Source organism: Populus alba, chromosome 3, assembly GCF_005239225.2.
Source record: "Populus alba chromosome 3, ASM523922v2, whole genome shotgun sequence".
Taxonomy (NCBI): Eukaryota; Viridiplantae; Streptophyta; class Magnoliopsida; order Malpighiales; family Salicaceae; genus Populus; species Populus alba.
Window position 1 is genome coordinate 17,246,579 of NC_133286.1, and position 18,862 is coordinate 17,265,440.

Here is an 18,862-nt window from a genome sequence, read left to right on the forward strand (position 1 = left end):
TTAATATATTTTCAAATAAAAAATACTTTTAAAAACAGATTATTATACTAAAATTTAAAGTTTTTAAAAACATGATCTGTGATTGCATTGTTTTCTTAAATAGTGCTTAAAATCTTAAATAGTTGAAAATTGTTTTCTAAAAATTGATTAGAATCCTCGTTTGTATTTAATCAGAACTGTGAAGACGACTTAGGTTTGGTTTTTTTATCAGAGGAAAAAAAACTAATATTTTCTTGAACATAAAAAAGTATTTTCTACCAGAAAAAAAGCTTAAAAGAATACTAAAAGATGCATCACTGCTACTGTATCAGTAAAGCCACTGTGGATATGATGATCCGGTTAAAAAGGAACAGAGCATGTATTCTTATAAGGAAAAACTACAAGGACTATAATGGAAATAACGAACGTTCTTTTTTCGAAAGGAAAACAAGTATAGGGACTAAATTTAAAATAAACAAATGCACTTAGATCCATATCCCAAAATAAAAAATCCCATCATTTAGCCCCTCCCCAAGCTCTCCCACGTTTTACAGTACTAGACGCGCACACACAACACAAGCAAACCCTCAAAAAGCCTAAGCCGCGAAGCCAGGAAGACGAAGAACGCCACCAACGACGCCGCTCCAGCAAGCAAGGCTTTCTTTTCCCCTCCCTCTCCCTCTCGCAGGTCAGTCGGATTTCTGTATCTTATCTATTTATTTCCCTTTTCTTCTCTCCTTCTTCAAACCCTAGAAATTATTAGTTCGATCTTGATTTGCCTCGTCTTTTCTTTTTGAAGAAATTACGATTACGTTTTTCAAAATGAAGTGTTGAGGTCAAATCTGTTGAATTTTTTAGGGCTCACCTAAAATGGATCAACAAACCCTAACTTGGATCAGCTATGAAATCTCTTGCTGTTAAAGCTCATATTGGGTCGCTGTTATTTGTTTCATCAAGTGTCACTTGTCTACTTTGCTAAACTCAATAAAATATTCAATTTTTAGGTTTTGGGGTTGCTATGTGTCTATTACACTGTTTATTAGCGAAATTGTCTTTTTCAATCTGCTGTCTCTGTCACAACCCGCTGAATGAATGGATAAAAAAAAAGTAAGAATAATTACACTGTTTATAGGCGACATTGCCTTCTTCAATCTGTTGTCTCTGTCACAATGTATGTTGAATTAATTGATAAAAAAAGAAGTCAGAATACAAATCGCGTGCAAAATTTCTCTCTTTGTTATTACACATGGACTTCTCAACAGGTTAAATGGAAGAGAAAGTAGAAGGATAGAAGACATAAAATTTCCACAAATACGAAATGAGGCATTTTTATATGGTTTATTAAGTGCTATTTATTTACGTAGCTTAGCTCAAGAAAAATTTCAATTTTTTTTTTGGTATTGGTTGTGTATCTGTCTCATGGGGTTGGAACTGATTTAATTTCTGTGAAGGTTTTAATTATAAAATGCTTGCTGGTGATGAAGTGATAGAAGACTAGTTCTCGACATAGCAGTCGAATCTTGTTTGTCTTATCCTGATATTGGAAAACTATGGCTGGATTATTGTTACCTGGGGAATCTTCACATTATGGGAGTTCTGAGGGTGGGCCGTCCAGGAGTTCTCAAGAAAGGCCAGAGGAAGGGGATCGTTGGTATTTTTCAAGGAAAGAAATAGAAGAGAATTCCCCATCAAGAAGAGATAATATTGACTTGAAGAAAGAGACTTATCTACGGAAATCATATTGCACGTTTTTGCAGGATCTTGGCATGAGATTGAAAGTGTGAGTTCATGTATATATGTATATTGTTGTACATATATACATTCCATTTTTCTTTTTGCACCATCATTTACATTGAGGGAGATGCAAAGTGTTCTGTTTTGCTTACTATACATAAAATTAAATAAAAAACTTGGAATTCGATAACGCAAATGGATATTAGTTCTTATAAGTATTCACTTGATATTTCTTAGCAGCACTAGCTCTGACCATATGCAGGGTATTATCATGTTTGATGATTTTATATGGTAGCTCAAGTGTAAATCCTGGTGCTTCTAGATTGTTGATGCATGATTATTAAGAATAGATGAATCCTTTGAATTTTTTTAATGATTTTGTTTATTTAAAATGGTTAATTGGTTAGCTTTCTTAAAATAAAACGAATTTTTAAATTGTAAATTTATACTTTGTAGGATACTTTTGATGCAGATGTGCATAGGGAAATTCTCATCATGGTTAATCTTAGAGCTCTATCATGGTTCAAGGATTTCTATCTCAAGCACTATATTTATATCCTTTAATTTTAATTAATGTATATAATAACAAGGCATATGAGCGCTCTTCAGGTTTAGACTGTAACATGTCACTTGAGCATTCTACAAAGAAGCAATGCTTTGAGAGATGGTTATCATTTAGAAATATAGGGGGAAGTGGAATTCTAATGATCTGCATCTTATCCATCACTCAATAATCATTGGACTTTATGTGGGACGTGTTGGTGAAGGTTTTTTTAGGAATGAAATCCTGTCACACCAATTTGTTGAGGTTATGGAAATATGTTTTGGAAAGTGATGCATGGGGTAATATTTGATGTATTGGTGTAGGGTGCTGTTAGGAAGATCCATGGGAGAAAATTTTCTTTGTTCTTTTTTTTTCCCTGTTAAAGATGCTAGAAATCTTTTGCAATTAAAGAATGTGATAGACAATTGAAATATCAACTCTTATTTATGACATACTTTATTGAGAGAGAGAGAGAGAGGATGTGATACAACAAGAACTAGGCTTCAATTGCAAATTTGTTGGGGAGAGAGTGTGATGGATTACTGAAACAATGAAGGGCAAGTGTGTGCATGCATGTGCACTCAGACACGACTGAGGGCCATTTGGTAGTTAATTGATCAATGTAGTATGATGTCATTACAATATTGCATTGGCTGTGGTAGTGAATAAGTTTGAATCAATAATCATGACCCCTACAATTTTGAATGGGAAATCATGGCCTTTCTGATGCAATGTGATCTTTCAAACACCTACACCACCTTCCTTTGCATGCTCCTGCCTGTCACTTCCATTATTGATGCCATTGCTTGCTTCCAATGATTTCATCAGTGAACTCTCATTTTGTCTGCATGGAGGGATGTTGTTGAAAGGACTTAGGAGAATAGAATTTGGAGAACTCATCCATGCTGTTGATAATCTCAATTATTGCTTTATATAATGGATCCATCAACTGCTTTCTTGATAGATTGAAATGCTATCTCTGATCTGTCAAGGGTTGTATATTTATGTGCTTGCAAACCAAGTTGTGCATTGATGTTATCCTTAGAATTTTAGAATTAGTGTTATGAAAGTGAAGCATTTTCTTGTTTATCTTGAAAGCATTTTGGTGGGTGTTTTTAGGGGACTGATATTCCTAGGTAAGGAGTGCACTTCCATTTTTGAACTTGGTTACTGTATTTGTTTTGGAGAATGAATTGAATTGTTTCCTGAATTTGTAACTGTGGCTGTTTCTTTTTAATAATTGAATTTGGTTATTGTCTTGTTCATGCTACTTTTGAGAATGACGTGCTCCCCAAATTTGTAACTACATGCTCTTTTTTTTTTTTATTCTTATAATAATTATGTTTCTTATTTTTTCTAAAAAAAGGAAAGCTGACAGCAGCGTGCACAAATAAAACCACTTAATACTTATGCTGCAAAATGAATGTTTTCATCTGTTTCTTAGGGTGGGGCATTGTCTTATGAAATTGATTGATTACCTAGCTGAACTGTGTTTCTTTCATTTGTTCTTTCCTTTTCTTGGGGGGGGGGGGTTTCCACTTTGTGTCCGGCATACCTGTTTCGCATGTATTTTTTGAGCACAAGAGATCTAGACAACAATTGGAAAATGAAACTAACATTTTGTTTTTGTGCAGGCCCCAGGTAACCATAGCCACAGCAATAATATTTTGTCACAGATTCTTTATTCGCCAATCACATGCAAATAATGATAGAAGGGTGAGTCAATTGATTCTCAAACTAACATTGCTTATGCTTTCTAAGCCATTTGAACCTTTAATGCTTGCATTGAATCAATTGTTGAATCTGATATTTTTGTACCTCTATATGAATTGTATGTCTTTACAGAAATTTAAGGGTGATAGATTTAGGTCATAGAGACTCATAAAGTAATGTTGTGAGAATATCTTTTGAAATAGAAGCTGGTCACTAGAAAATTGTTGGTAATACTTTAGGTCATTTTCTTATGTGATAGATGCGGACCTATGGAGACTTGCAAATGATCCTTTGGATGCGCATGTAGGTTGTAAAATAATTTAAGAAAAAAAAGATCAATCCAGTTCAAGGAAAATGACTGGAAAAAAAAAAGATTCGGTGAATTGAAATTCATACTGATTTGTTCTCATGCTCCATCCATCTCTCTTTTTTTTTTGTTGTTTTTACTTTGCAGACCGTAGCAACTGTGTGCATGTTCCTTGCTGGGAAGGTGGAAGAGACTCCTCGTCCACTAAAGGATGTTATTGTAGTTTCCTATGAGATAATGCACAAAAAAGATCCCGCTGCAGCCCAGAGGATCAAACAAAAGGTTTTCTTTATTTTAATGGTGTTTTGACCAGCTTATTTGTGCACTGCATCATTCTGATTCTTACCAAGTTGTGGTGTTATTGTCATTTTCCTTTTCCTTTTTCATTTTTCTTTTCCTATTCTAGTTTTCATTTATAATAATGGAAAACATCTTCATTTCTCATTTTTCATAAAAAATAAAATAATAATTTATAATAGTCATCTTAATATTTTGTATTTGTGATAATCTAATTGTAGAATATTAATTTTATTTCATTCAAATTAAAAATTATCATGAAAAGTTATATTGTAAACTAAAAAAGAAAAGAAAATCATACTAGATTTATAATAAAAATATATGAAAATTAAAAAAAACTAATATTTTGAATCTCTTACATTGCAAAAAAGTGCTTGTATATAAAAGAACAATTGTATTGTTCGTGTTTTTTCTTTATTTGGAAAACAGTGGAAAACTTGTAAAGGAAAACTGCAGAGAACCTCTAAAATGTGTTTTCCAAACTTAGTAGAAATTTGAAATACTGGAAAAGTTTTTCTTTTTTTTATTGGAGTATTACTATGTTTCTGAACAACCCCAGTCTCTCTTCACTGCATTTTTTGCGCATATCTTAGTTGTTGCTGTCCACCCCCCTCACCCCCATCTCTAGAACATAAATTTTCACCCCACTAATTCTACTTCATACTTTATATAAGATAACCAAACATGGTTGTGAGTGAGCAGTACCTTGACATTGTAGTTCGCATTTGAAAGACTGGTTTATCATGTATGACACATGGTGATATATATTGCCAAAGTACATGGAATTACTTGGCAAAAGTTGCTTAGCGGGTGTTGTACAGATCTTTTTCACTTTTTCAGAATTTTATCACCGTGCTTCTCTTGAATTAAAAACCTTTCTCAGAATCCTCTTTTTTTCATTTGCCGAGCATTGGCAAATAATCTCCCTGCTGCCTTGGATGCTCCTTGAATTTTTCCTTCTTGGTTTCAGTAACTATGGAATTTCTAAGGCTTACCCATTGATCAACGTTTATCATGCAGGAAGTATATGAGCAACAGAAAGAGCTTATTTTAATTGGGGAGAGGGTTGTACTTGCCACGTTGGGTTTTGACTTCAATGTTCATCACCCTTACAAACCTCTAGTTGAAGCAATAAAGAAATTTAAGGTTGCACAAAATGCCCTTGCTCAAGTTGCATGGAATTTTGTCAATGACGGGTATGCATAATGTCCTTTTTGAGCTCTTAATAATCAAATGCAATGCTTTCTCCTCTTTTCTTCACACTCTGGAAAGCGGCTTGCAGGCTGAGGACTTCGCTCTGCCTGCAATTTAAGCCCCATCACATTGCAGCGGGTGCCATTTTCCTTGCTGCCAAGTTCCTCAAAGTGAAGCTTCCATCGGATGGTGAGAAGGTCTGGTGGCAAGAATTTGATGTCACCCCGCGCCAGTTAGAGGGTTGGTTCCCTCCCCTTAATTGTGTTGTAAGACTTGTATGGACTCAATTGGACAGTCTTCAAATAACCTCATGACACTACTAGTGCTGCACAAAATCATAGCAGCACTTTGACCCATGATATTTTGCTAGAACTGATCCTGATTGGATGATTCTAGCTTTGACCCTGATGAGATGATTTTAGGTATCTTTTTATGCAATTACTTTGTTGGCAACCAGAAGAGACTATGGGCTGCTCTTATGAGGGTCAGGAGTTTGGGCAGGCTATAGGGAGGCTGCCCATTTACCCACCATGGTCATTGCTAGTGTTGATTGGCTGTCCTCTTGAGTCTTTTATTTACTCAATATGCATTTGGATATTTTGTTGTATCATTAAGGTTGATTTGTTTGCAGAGGTTAGCAATCAAATGTTGGAGTTATATGAGCAAAACAGAGTGCCCCAATCACAGGGGAGTGAGGTAGAAGGAAGTGCTGGAGGTGGGTCAGGGCATCGACTGCTGACTAGAACTCCAGCTGTAAGTGAGGACCATGTTTCAAAGCAGACATCGTCACGAGCAGCCCCTGAACCTGCGTGCCAAGATATCAACGTGGCACCACCAAGAAACACCCATGCTCAAAATAATGAAAATGGGAGTGGAGAAACTGAGAGTGTTATCACCGATCACAAGGTTGAGGTAGAAACTAGAGACAATCAGCACCATGAGCATGTCTCCCACAAGGAAATCACTAGAGAGGACCCCAGTAAGGTCAGGTATGAGGCAGAGCAAATAGGGGAAGAAGACCAGAAAAGAACTGTAGGGAGAAACAAGGGTGCAGAAGCTGGAGAGTGGAGGGATGATGCTGTATCGCGCAAGTCCAGCAGCATGGTTGGTAGAAATTTGGATCACCGAGAAGGCCCAGTTAACCAGTCCCCTAAAGATGCTATTAAGATGATAGACAAGGACAAGGTGAAGGCAGCACTTGAGAAGAGGAAGAAATCTCGAGGGGAGACGACAAGAAAAAAGGATATTATGGATGAGGATGATCTTATTGAAAGGGAACTAGAAGATGGGGTTGAGTTGGCAGCTGAGGATGAGAAAATCAAACGAGAGAGAAGACAGAGCTGGTCTAATAATGATCATGCAGAAACTGGGGATGGAAACCACGTGATCATGAAAGGGCAGTCATCACGGGGATTGGAAGCAGAATATGTAGAAGAAGGGGAAATGTTAGATGATGCTTCTCCCGTGCTGAATGGCCGAAAAAGAAAAGGGAGCCCAGCAGAAAGGCAGCCAGAGGGAAAGAGGCGGCATGATTATATACCGAATCACAACCGCGATACCATAGAAGATGGACACAAGATGGGCAAAAGTGGTTATGTGGACAGGGAGCACAGAAGGCATTCTCAAGATAATCACTTGTGAGGTAAATGTTAAGGCTCCCTTTGTATTTTGGTTATGTGATCGGCTTGATCTTGGCTGAACACTGCTTTGTATGAGTTTGATTTTGGATTGCCTGTATGGCATATGTCTTCATACATGATAATGAACGGGACGCTTCAAATTTTGAAAATGGCAGAGCCTCCCAAAAAAAAAAAAAAAAAAAAGAAGAGGAAAGGAAAGGAAAAAGAAAGAAATGAAAGCTGTCATATTTTTCATATCTAAAATGGCAGAAATGAAAGCCGTGGTAACCTTAAATAGGTGTCCTGCCTACTCAGTGTAGACGAATTAAATAAATTTATCGATGTTAATTTTACAGGAAGATTTTTCCCTGAACGGCTTCCCAGAAAATTTCATTAAAGGGATATCGAATTAGATATTAATAAAATTAGCTTTAGCATTGTTTACTAACAATTTAAAAATAATAATTGTGAGGGTTGATTTGAACTCGTCTCAGAAGCCGATGTAACTCACGATTGACTGGTGAAATAAGAGCATGTGCCTATCAGCTGCTGCACGGATATGTAGGTGAAAGTGAGTTCATGGTAACCACGCGAATACTCTAGCCATGTTGGCAAATCTCTTATCCAAAAGTTATTTGAAGGATAGATAGCCAGAGAATCTGATACCCACAGCAAAACACTCCTAACCAATGACAACTGTCCACCTCACCCTCCTTACTCCTCCCCATCCCCCTATCCCCATTTCCACCACCAATCCCTCCTTCCAGTAATCTCTTTTTTTAAAAAAACTAACTCTCCACACTCTTCATTCAATGCTCCTTGTTTCAACCATCTTTCTTTCTTTCTGGTCTAACGCACTAGATCCCTAAGAAAGAAAGCGGGGAAAAAAAAGGACATAAAAAATGTCTCTTACACTAATACCAAACAACCTCTCCATGTTGAAGCCAAAACTTGGGGTTTCTCAGGTGACCCCAACAAAACCAAGATCCATGATTGTATGTTCAGCGTCACAAACTCCATCAACAGAAGGGAAATCATCACCACCACTCCAAGCATTCTCTGCTGCACTCGCGCTCTCTTCCATCCTCTTATCAGCTCCCCTGCCAGCTGTTGCTGATATCTCCGGCCTAACCCCATGCAAAGAGTCCAAACAATTTGCCAAACGTGAGAAACAGCAGATTAAAAAGCTAGAATCTTCTCTCAAACTTTAAGCACCTGACAGTGCACCTGCTTTGGCTATCAAAGCTACAATTGAGAAGACAAAAAGAAGATTTGACAACTATGGGAAGCAAGGGTTGCTATGCGGGTCAGACGGGCTGCCTCATTTGATAGTGAGCGGTGACCAAAGGCATTGGGGAGAGTTTATTACACCGGGGGTTTTGTTCTTATACATTGCTGGATGGATTGGATGGGTTGGTAGGAGTTACTTGATTGCTATAAGTGATGAGAAGAAGCCAGCAATGAAGGAGATCATTATTGATGTTCCTTCGGCTACTAGCTTGGTCTTTAGAAGCTTTTCTTGGCCTGTTTCTGCCTACAGAGAGTTAGTCAATGGTGATCTTGTTGTCAAGGATGTTTAAATAACCACCCAGGTTATGTTGGTTTTGTTGGGAGTGTGTTGATGAGGAGGGGGAGTTTCTTGTATTTTATTTGTGAACAATTTACTTGTATGTATCTAATGCTTATGTTGGACACTGAGACATTGTTTGGAATCTTTAGATTGTGTTTTCTGTTTTTTTCGTTTGGTAAGAAGGATGTAGAAACGTCTAGTTCACTGGGAAAGTTGTCATGAAAGCAACTTCATTGAGCAGCTAAACTTTACAAAATTTTGTTGGTGATCTAAACAGAAAAAACCTAAAATTGTTTTTCAATTTCTATTTCAATTGTTTTTATTATTTCAAAAGGGTTTTTTCTTGTGAAATTAAGAAAATACTTTCATTAAATATAAATTCATAAGAACAGAAACCAACAAGCTTATTTGACTTACATTGAAAACAACAAAAGAAAAGGATATAAAAAATTTGATGAACCAAGTCTATTTTTTTCATTTAGAGAAATTGAAAAACAACCTGCAGTTTGGGTAAAATTGGACAACAGGATTATACAAGTCCAGGGCTTGCTTCTACGAGCAATGGAAACCCACGACAGCAAAAGCTTGCAGTTCGACAAATCTTCTGTGGGCCAAAGCCCTAGATAAAATGTGAGGCCCATCTATAGCCTTTGTAGCTTCTAGACGCCTTCTTCACTGGTAAACAAGGATGGATTACACACAGTAGTTAAAAGCAAACAATCCAGAGGACGAAGACAAATTGCACAAATTACTAATAGCGTGATTTGATAAAGCAAGTCTCTGTCTGTATCAACAATGCTTGAGTCGTTTTCAAGTCTCTGTATCAACAAGCTATAAAACACATTATCACAAATCAAAATCATTTAAGAGTCTAACTGAGTAAAGAACATTGCACCATGGAAGAAAAGCAGAGCCAAAGTCAATATATCGCAGAGCTTACATGGAAATTCCATCCAATGTGTAGCCACAAAGTCCACAATCAACCAGCATGTAATTAATTACTCACTGTATAAATATAGTTAAATTATATGTACATTATAGTTAATCCGAAAGCAAGGAGAGCCTATATTGAAAGCAACTGCCACATTGCTATTACTATCACCGTCGCCACAATAGTACTTACCACCACCACCGCCACTACTAGTGTCTATACCTCTTTACCCATATTGACATATAGTGAGGAGGATATCAAGATTAAAAAAAGGAAAAGAGAAAGGGGTGATTGAAAACACAGGAGACAAAATCAACCTAGATATAGTAGCAGGAAGGCTAGGCATGACATAAAAAGGCAGCATGCAGACCCTAGCATGACCACATTGACTCTCCCAAGCTGGTGTGGTCCACCATTTCCATGTCAAAAATGGGCTTCATTTGGGACCCCATGAGCCTCGAGGAAGGCGACCCGCTATTGCCAGGGCTAGCAGGAGCTGGCCCATGGTTCGATAGAGTTGCTGTCTGCCTCACTCGAAGGTGCACCACCTCTGCCTGAGCCAGTGCCAACTGGGTCTGCAGGGCATCAATTTGCTGCTGCAAAGACGATATAGCACCCACACAGCCATAGACGGGGTCACGCACCCTGGCATTCGCCTCATACACCATGCTGCTAACCGCATCTCCTCGTTGGTGCACTGGTAGTTCCTGGAAAATGAAAAGGAAGACCATTTACTTCTCTCCTGGAAAGAGAACGGGTATAACCTCAGTCATTTCAGTGCAGATATATCAACGGAGCCTGCCTTGCCATGCATGAAGTTAAATTATATATCAACATAAACATGCTGACTCACTGTGAAATGACTGCAAGATCCACTATCTTGTGTTATAAAGTCATGATGACCATTTCTCATGCAATTATTTCTTCATTCTCTGTTATCATTCAATGAACTTATTGACTTGGTAAAACAGAGGTAGACGCGATTTACAATTGAATAATGCCCTTGTTAATTTGATTTGACAGGCTTCCCTCCCCTCCGGGTATTCGTCATTGTTGCCGGCTGACTGTTGTCAGAGTGGCCTTCCTAAGGCCATGGCTTTCTTCCCTCTTGCACCAAGAAAATAAAATAAACATTGGACAAGTGCACATGATATCATGATTACATTATGCAGGAGTCATTTATACTGCCGTATGCATAGAAATTAATAAATATATGTATATTTCTCTCATGGTTTTTCATCCAGTCAATTACAAGGTGCTCCAGTCTTCTCTATTTTGGATTCTTTCTGGGTGCCCGTCTCTGTCACTTTTGTGCCATTTCTTATTGGGATTACAAGCTTCCTCCGTGCACCGATTTTTTTTAATATTTATGTTTATAAAAATCTTTGCCTTAATAAAAAAATATTTTCCAATCTCTTTAAGGAAATGGCATTGGTACCCCTCTCCTTGTAGATGATAATATGCGTTTGAGATCCTGGGGGTCATTTTGAGAAATCCCAGATTCTAGTCATCCCTCAATTATCAAGATTACCGAGTGCCATTAGAAATCAAAGAAACAGTCTTGATTTGGAAAAAAACCACATGGAACCAACCACTTGTAGAAAGCAAAACCACCTCTAACATGGTTTTGCGAGAACCTGCCTGTGCTCCCATATTCTTACAACCCAAGTTGAAACTAATAATTTGAGAGGTGGAAGGAGGAAAACCATTACCTCTAACCCTTCCAATGAAGAATCAGGAGGGTAACCACATTTATCATGTAGATGGATTACCCACGTCATTGTAATTAGTGATCATTTAGCCTCTTTTTTTTTTTCTAGATTTCTTCTAATTCCATCAAAGAAGTGCATCTCTCAATCGCTATAAAATTAAACTCTTTCCTTAAATTACAAGAATCGACATAAAAGCCTAATTACTAATTCACGAGTATTTATTGTGCACACTTGAAAAATCAACAAACGACCACCAATCTGGGCATCAAATTAAGGAAGCAACTTCAGCAGAAAATGGGTACCCCAAAATTATGTAAAAAATGACTTCTTATTAGATAGTTCAAGAGTTTGGTTTCAAGTTCTTCAATCGAAGTGTAATGAAGTCATTTTCTGAGACCAAGATGTTGCTTCCAAACACACCCTTAAGTTCATTTTCTGCAAGATAAAAGACTTTAAAAGTGCTATAAAGAGTAAAGCTAGACAGGAACCAACCTGTAACATCTTGTTGACATTACTAGCACCGAAAACCTTGTGCACATTAGCAAATTTCTGGGGCTCATCTGCCGGAAAATAAGGGGCAAACACACAATCCTGGGCACACCTCCTCCTTAGAAGCTTGCATGCTGCACATGGTGAGGGTGCACCTTGTTTCCTGCCACCCTCCTTCATGGTGCCAAAGGTCCTTTCCAAGTTAACACTAAACCCAACAATCTTTACTGTTGTGAGCAAACTCGCATGAGGTACTTTGGCCTCAGAGAAAGGACAAGGAGGTCAAGCTAGATGGTTAAAAGACAAGGATATATGCTATATAGTAGAAGAGGTAGGGGCTAAAAAAAAGTTAGCAAAAGAGAGCTCTGATAAGGATAAGAGAGTAGAGGGGAGGAGGGGAGGGAGGGGTCTAGTAGAGGGGAGGGAGCGGTGGTTTTATAAGCAAAGCCAGTCCATCTGAGATGGGTCCCATGAAAGGAAGCGGTGATTTTTTGGTCGACAAGAAACATCTCTTGAATTGTGACATCCCTTGGCGCTTTCTTTTTCTTTTTTTGGTTTTTTATTTTAAATCAATTTTTTATATACGAAGATGATGTCTAAATCTCTTTTATTAGATCGATATATTCATAACATTTTTTTATTAAAAAAATAAAAAATTAATAAGTTATATATTTATTATCTCTGATTAAGCTTGGAAAGTATTTTAATGAGTGATTGAAAGTATTTTTTATTTAAAAATATTAAAATAATATTTTATTTACTTTTTAAAAATTATTTTTGAAATCAGTATATAAAAATAATCTAAAAATATATTAATTTGAAGAAAGTAAAAAAAATAATTTTATTTTTTAAATACTTTTAAAAATCGTAACTAGTTAGTGAGAAATTGTAACACAGCAGCTTGGTGATCGCATGAGTAATTATAATACGGAAGAAAATGGAATGGTTAAAGGCATGCTTTTGACAGTTAAAGATATGCAATGATGTTTTTCCTGGTGGGCCCTATCACGTATTTGAATAGATTCACGAATCACCATGATGCAGCTAGCGAATGGGATGTGTCTGTTCTTTATCTTTGTTTTCCATCAAAGCGCTGTTGGTCTTTGGACTATATAATGTACGACACACCTCATCTTACTTTCTTAATTTATTACAGTTTTTTTTTTATAAAAAAAAAACACTCTTACAAGCACAATTTGATCTTTAAATTATTTCATAGAAAAACAAGATTCATTCAAGTATCATCCCATTCTTGGGTTAATTCCATGGTAAAAGAAAACAAATATAACACATAATCACATCATTTTCTCAATAAATAAAAGAATGATATTTTGTGTAATATTTAGATAAAAAAACATTTGATTCACTTAGGTTAATTTATACAGATCAATTAAATTTATAGGGATAATTTAAAAAAAAAATACAATTGAATACAAATCTAAGCTAAAAAAAGCACATTGAAATTTGCTACAGTAAAAACCCCACATGTTTTAGTGTATTATTAATTTATAGTATTATTGGTGCCCAATAAGAAAATAAAATATATATTTTTTTTATATGCTTTTTTTTTTTTGGAGGAGGATCTCCTATTTGGAAATTTTATGGTGGAAGATTAATTAATTTAATTTTTGACCAACTTTAAAAACCTATTTTAAGGACAAGAGTAGAGCGGGTGGCCTTTTGATCAAGATAAATATCGTGAAAATTTTAATGATATTATTTATAATGAGTTATATATGTATTAATATTATTCATCAATTTATAATATTTATTTTGATGATAATTATATTAATAATGATTAACATAAATAATGATATTAATAGCAGTGATGATGTCATCAATAATGTTATCGTTAATAAGTTAGAGGTTAAGTGCAATAAAAACATAAAAAAGTGCTTAATAAAAAAATTATCGATTTAGGATATGTTAAATTTTTTTTATTAGAAACTTACTATTATTACATAGATAGCTTTGTTCAAGGATTATGTGTATACAACAAATGTTAATTAAGCAAATTTAAGATTTGCAATTCATTACTTTAGAATTTATTGAAAGAGAAATAATTTGTTAATTATTATTTCTTATACAAATTTCAACATGAAAAGAATAAAGTTTATATATAAAATTGTTATATTAAATAAAGAACAGGGATGGAAAAGTCTTAATTAAATATCCACAAGATTGAAAGAAGATCAATGACAAATTCTCTATAAGGAGACTATTGTTGGAGGATTCTTAGGATACATCATTTATTTCTTTAATTATTTTCATTACTATTTAGTTTAGAAAATATTTTCATTTATGGTGTTTTTATTTTGTTTCCTATTTAGTTTAGAAAAAAATATTATTCTTTATAATTTTATTTTTCCTTTTGAGTTTAGAAATAATAGAATAACTCTATAATTATTTATTAGGATTTTTTTCCTCTTAAAGATAGACCTAGTACTAGTACAAATAAATTTTTATAGCTTGTATTTTAGCAAATTATTTGTAGATAAAATATTTAATAATAAATTTTTTGAATTAAAATGTTTGTATAATGATCCTATTTTAATAGAATTTGTGTTGATTATACTTGTTATATTTTTTTTTTTTGTGCCATTTCCTTTAATCAAACATATGTATTTCGACAAGACTCATTTAAGAATAACACCGTCATGAATCAAACATTTTGCGACTGCACAACCAAGATTATCATGACGAGAAACATCTGTGAGGGCTTTAAACTATCAAAAAATTATTAAATAAAAATAAAAATAAAAATATTAATAAAAAAATATCATTATTAAATTACAATGAGATTTACCGATGAAACATGACATTATTATTTTTTTCGGTATTTATCACTGAAAAAATTTTCATTGGTGAATACAGAATAAATTACCCGTAGAATTCAAGTTATGAAAAAAACTGAATAGGTGTTTCCTTGATATTTTTGTCAATAAATCTAACATGTTAATATTATCGATAAAAAAGTATCGTTGTCAATTTTTATTAGGGACTCTATCAACAATATTTAAGTTATAACATGTCAGAGGACACTCTCTCCCTTTTCATTTTCATCTTTTTCTATCTTTTTATTTTATACAAAAAACAACATTTTTTTTATTTTGTCACAAATTAAAGATTTATCATTACAAATAGGCTACCCCAACACTTAATCTTTTAATATTTATGTTTTGGTTTAATTTTTTTTTGAAGATTAAATAAACAAAACTATCCATTTTTTATTACAACCTATTTTTTTATATTAATTTTTTTCCGTTTCTAAAGTTTCCAAACTGAAATTCCAAACCCACATCTTAGTTACCATAATCACCGGTGAGATTCATGTAAATCCATCTATCAAAATATCCAGCATTAAAAGATACCTGATTACCAGTTCCCTCCAAACAAACCGACCATGCAATAAAAAAAAAAATGAAGATTAAAGATGGAGCTTTGGGTTCTGAAACATATTTGAACGATCACGACGAGGAAGGAAAGTAGCTAGCTGCCACCCTTAACAACACCACAATCGGAAGTAAGTGATCAAACAGTGACCAATTCCACCGTCCATAAACATCAATAAACCGGCTAACAGTCCAACTAAGCGCTGTTCCTCAGAAATAATACCAACATCACAATCTACCAGCTTAGAATCAAACCCTGCTCTCAAATCGTCATCCATAATCGAAAGTCAAGCGCCACTACTCAAAACTAAAGATAAGATCTTGCAGATTGCCCTGATCCATGCATAATGGTGAAGCAGCAGCTATGCTAACAGGCATACCATCCTCCCAAATATATTTTGTTTTTAATTTATGAATGATTTTGACCAGATAAAAACCCCATCAAAGCTTCACAAGAAGCAGCATTCATGGTATACATAGCTAAGGAAGTCAACACTGATTGACAAATAGTCGTTATTCAACCTGCTAGAGAAAGCTTATCAATATTCCGGCCGATAAGTCTCCGGTGCACCTTATCTACAATATAACTACATGTCTTCATAGAAACCCTAAAATGGAGTGACACTCCTGAAGAACAATTTTTAGTTTCAGCTATAATATATAGACACAATAATGTCCTCACATAAAGTACGTACCCTTCGTATAACTGTTTACATGTGTCCTTATGGGCTGTGGTTTGTGCCTTTCTTAGGCTTCCAAATTCAACGCCTCAATATTCTAATCGTAGATCTCACAAGTTCATCCAGATTGATTGCAACACTAACCCTAGCAAATCTTGCTCTAGTGCTAAGTTCATTGTTCTCGTCGACCAGAATTCCACACCTTAGCTTGTTCCTCAAGTGTGTGAGGATTAACTTGTCATAATATTACACCAGGACCCTGGGAATTCTGAGCCACGCCATATCTTTATCAATGGAAGTTTTACGAGGATCGAAATTTGGATGCCGTTCCAGGACCGTTAAGATATGATCAGACACCATTCGGGGTCATTATAATCCTCATCATAAAGATACTAAGCAAGGTAGTACTGGTTACACAAATCGACAAGGACAACATCCTTCTTGAGATTCCATTGATTTATTAATATATATTAGACACTAAGAATTTGTACCCTATTTTTGACTATGAGGGTTGGTTCCTAATTAAGGTTTTCCTTTTCGTTTCATATGGCTAGACGATACACGAATAGTAGGACATTCTTCACGATCATCCTCATCATCATCGGATTCCTCCTAAAACCAAATAACTTCGTGCTCCATTTCCACAGGAATATCAAGGTCTGTACTAATCAGAGTCTCTTTATAAGAACTTTTACATGTAGTACTCTTATCAAAATCTTCTCCCGTAATTTCTTCCGTCGTCTCCCAAGATACATCGTCGTATCTTCTTCTATCTAGAGTAACGTATGACAGCTGACGGTTATCGGATTGGCACAAGTGATTGTTTGGTTTTTTTTTTTATTCGCTTTCTTTTATCTATTTTGACAAGTAATATATATTATTATCTTTTTTGTTTTTTACTTTTCAATTTTAATTTTCATTCTATTAATTTCTTATTTTGTTCTTTTTCTATTTATAGATGTTTTTATTCTTTTTCATTTAGTCCTTCAGTTACAATTTCTCATATGTTTGACTTTTCATTCTAGTTTTTTTTTTTTAATTTTTAATTTTGTTCTTGGCACTTTTGTTGAATTTTATTTCTTTCAATTTCATTCTTTAATCTATATTTTTCAGTTTAAATCTACATTTTTTTTCCTTTTATTAAAGCTATTTTCAATTGAATTAAAATTTTTATACCTATAATTAATGTTTTTTCTCACCCTCATATCTTTTTATCCTTTTGTGTAATTAATGTTTTTTTGGAATTCGTCTTTGTACGATATTTATATTGTTATGCATTAGTTTTTTTTTTTTTAATATTAGTTTTGTAATTTTCTTCAAAGTTTTTCTATAAATTTATCTCGATCTTATAATCTATGTTATTTTTGGATATATATAATATATCCAAACAAGGTTTTACTAGATTAACTGACTTGTAGATAATTCTTCAAGTTATTTAGATCAAGCTAGATTAATTTTTATTTATATCAAGCTAGATCAACTTTTATGTACTTAAGTACTCTAGGCACGCTGTATATATATCAATTTTAAAATTTGAACCTATCCAACAATTCAATTTAATTACAAATCACGTTGTTGACTCACGAATTGAGTCTAGCTAATAACCTTACTGAGAACTTATCCACAACAATACACAACAAGGGGGGTCCTCACTTTGTAGTTGGAAACTAATAAAATATGTAGAATGAGGAAGAGGACACGAGTGCTGTCGGTGGCTCATTTTGCAAGTAGGCGTGTCAATTTGATCAATCCATACAAGTAGTTATCTTCAGAAGGATATATAAATACAAAACACCATGAAATAAAAGCACAGTCGACAAATATCAAAGTCAAGCTAATATAGAATTAATACTATGAAGCGTTGCTTATCAAATATAGCAACGCACGCATTTTAAATATTTCCAACAAGCATGGCATGTAGCAATATCATGTCAAGAATAATTATGAATATGAGCAAGGCATGTTGTTCTTCTTCAAAAGTCAGCTATATATATCATTAAAGAGAAGCCATTGCTAATTAATTAAATTAAATCAAAGCAATGATTACGAAACTTGGAGATCAAAATCTGATTAATTAAATCAAGAACTTAATTGCTTCAGCTTTAGGTAGCGCGCGCATGCAAGTCTCCATGTCCTTCTACAGTGACAAAAAAGAGGAGAGTAAAAACAACAAATTAAATGGTCCAATTAAATCTTTTTATTTTTTTTATAAACTAACCATATGTGTATGTGCGTTAAATCAATCTCAGGTGGCCCTGTTTAAGCTAACTCATAATGAAGTGCTCAATTGCATAATCTTTTGGGTTAATGGAGACAATAATTGTGTGTTAGTCAACGGTGGGGTTTCCAAGCATTTGGTCAATGAATATGCTTCAAGAACACACTAATTACATCTCCCACTAACCCTAAAAACATATTTGAGAACAGTGTAACAACATGTCTTAATTTGGAATACAAATCCTGCTTTTCCTTTTATTGCTTAATAAAGGCCAGGCACTGCTAGCTTAGTGTGTTGCTTGCTTATTTTGGCATAATCAATTAATGAATAGTAACTTCCCTGGAAGAACTTTTGTTTTTTTAAAATAGAGATTTCTTCAACTGGATTTTCCCCCCTTAAAGGTTGACGGTTGGATAGTTACACTACAAGAAATTGAATCGTCTCTTGGTAATCTCATGAAATTTGAAAAAAATTTATTATTTT

General features: G+C 34.6%; 2 protein-coding genes and 1 pseudogene across 3 annotated transcripts; 2 read left to right on the forward strand and 1 right to left on the reverse strand.

The window, feature by feature from the left end:
* Positions 1 to 504: 504 nt before the first annotated feature.
* On the forward strand, positions 505 to 7,557 carry LOC118049098 (cyclin-T1-4). Of its 2 annotated transcripts, none has more exons than XM_035058981.2 (7): positions 505 to 667; positions 1,431 to 1,759; positions 3,892 to 3,973; positions 4,425 to 4,559; positions 5,595 to 5,770; positions 5,857 to 6,008; positions 6,400 to 7,557. In XM_035058981.2, exons 2-7 carry the CDS (start codon positions 1,530 to 1,532, stop codon positions 7,407 to 7,409), a joined length of 1,785 nt encoding a protein of 594 aa, XP_034914872.1. In that variant the 5' UTR covers positions 505 to 667; positions 1,431 to 1,529; the 3' UTR covers positions 7,410 to 7,557. The 2 variants fall into 2 exon arrangements, with proteins under 2 accessions (XP_034914872.1, XP_034914873.1); XM_035058982.2 differs by having other exon boundaries at positions 1,464 to 1,759.
* A 598-nt stretch (positions 7,558 to 8,155) lies between these two features.
* LOC118049099 (photosystem I reaction center subunit III, chloroplastic-like) lies at positions 8,156 to 9,121 on the forward strand (annotated as a pseudogene).
* An 827-nt stretch (positions 9,122 to 9,948) lies between these two features.
* On the reverse strand, positions 9,949 to 12,484 carry LOC118049100 (LOB domain-containing protein 4). The gene is made up of 2 exons (XM_035058984.2): positions 12,093 to 12,484; positions 9,949 to 10,595 (listed from the first exon to the last, which is right to left on the reverse strand). The coding sequence occupies exons 1-2, from the start codon at positions 12,267 to 12,269 to the stop codon at positions 10,260 to 10,262; spliced, it is 513 nt and encodes a 170-aa protein (XP_034914875.1). The 5' UTR covers positions 12,270 to 12,484; the 3' UTR covers positions 9,949 to 10,259.
* Between the last annotated feature and the right edge of the window lie 6,378 nt (positions 12,485 to 18,862).

Excerpts from the sequence above, each read along its gene's own strand:
- LOC118049098 (XM_035058981.2), top strand. The coding sequence starts at position 1,530 with ATGGCTGGATTATTGTTACCTGGGGAATCTTCACATTATGGGAGTTCT. Across the intron at positions 1,760-3,891 it reads CTTGGCATGAGATTGAAAGT|GCCCCAGGTAACCATAGCCA; the intron begins GTGAGTTCATGT and ends GTTTTTGTGCAG. Across the intron at positions 6,009-6,399 it reads CACCCCGCGCCAGTTAGAGG|AGGTTAGCAATCAAATGTTG; the intron begins GTTGGTTCCCTC and ends ATTTGTTTGCAG.
- LOC118049100 (XM_035058984.2), bottom strand. The coding sequence starts at position 12,269 with ATGAAGGAGGGTGGCAGGAAACAAGGTGCACCCTCACCATGTGCAGCA. Across the intron at positions 10,596-12,092 it reads ATGTCAACAAGATGTTACAG|GAACTACCAGTGCACCAACG; the intron begins GTTGGTTCCTGT and ends TTCATTTTCCAG.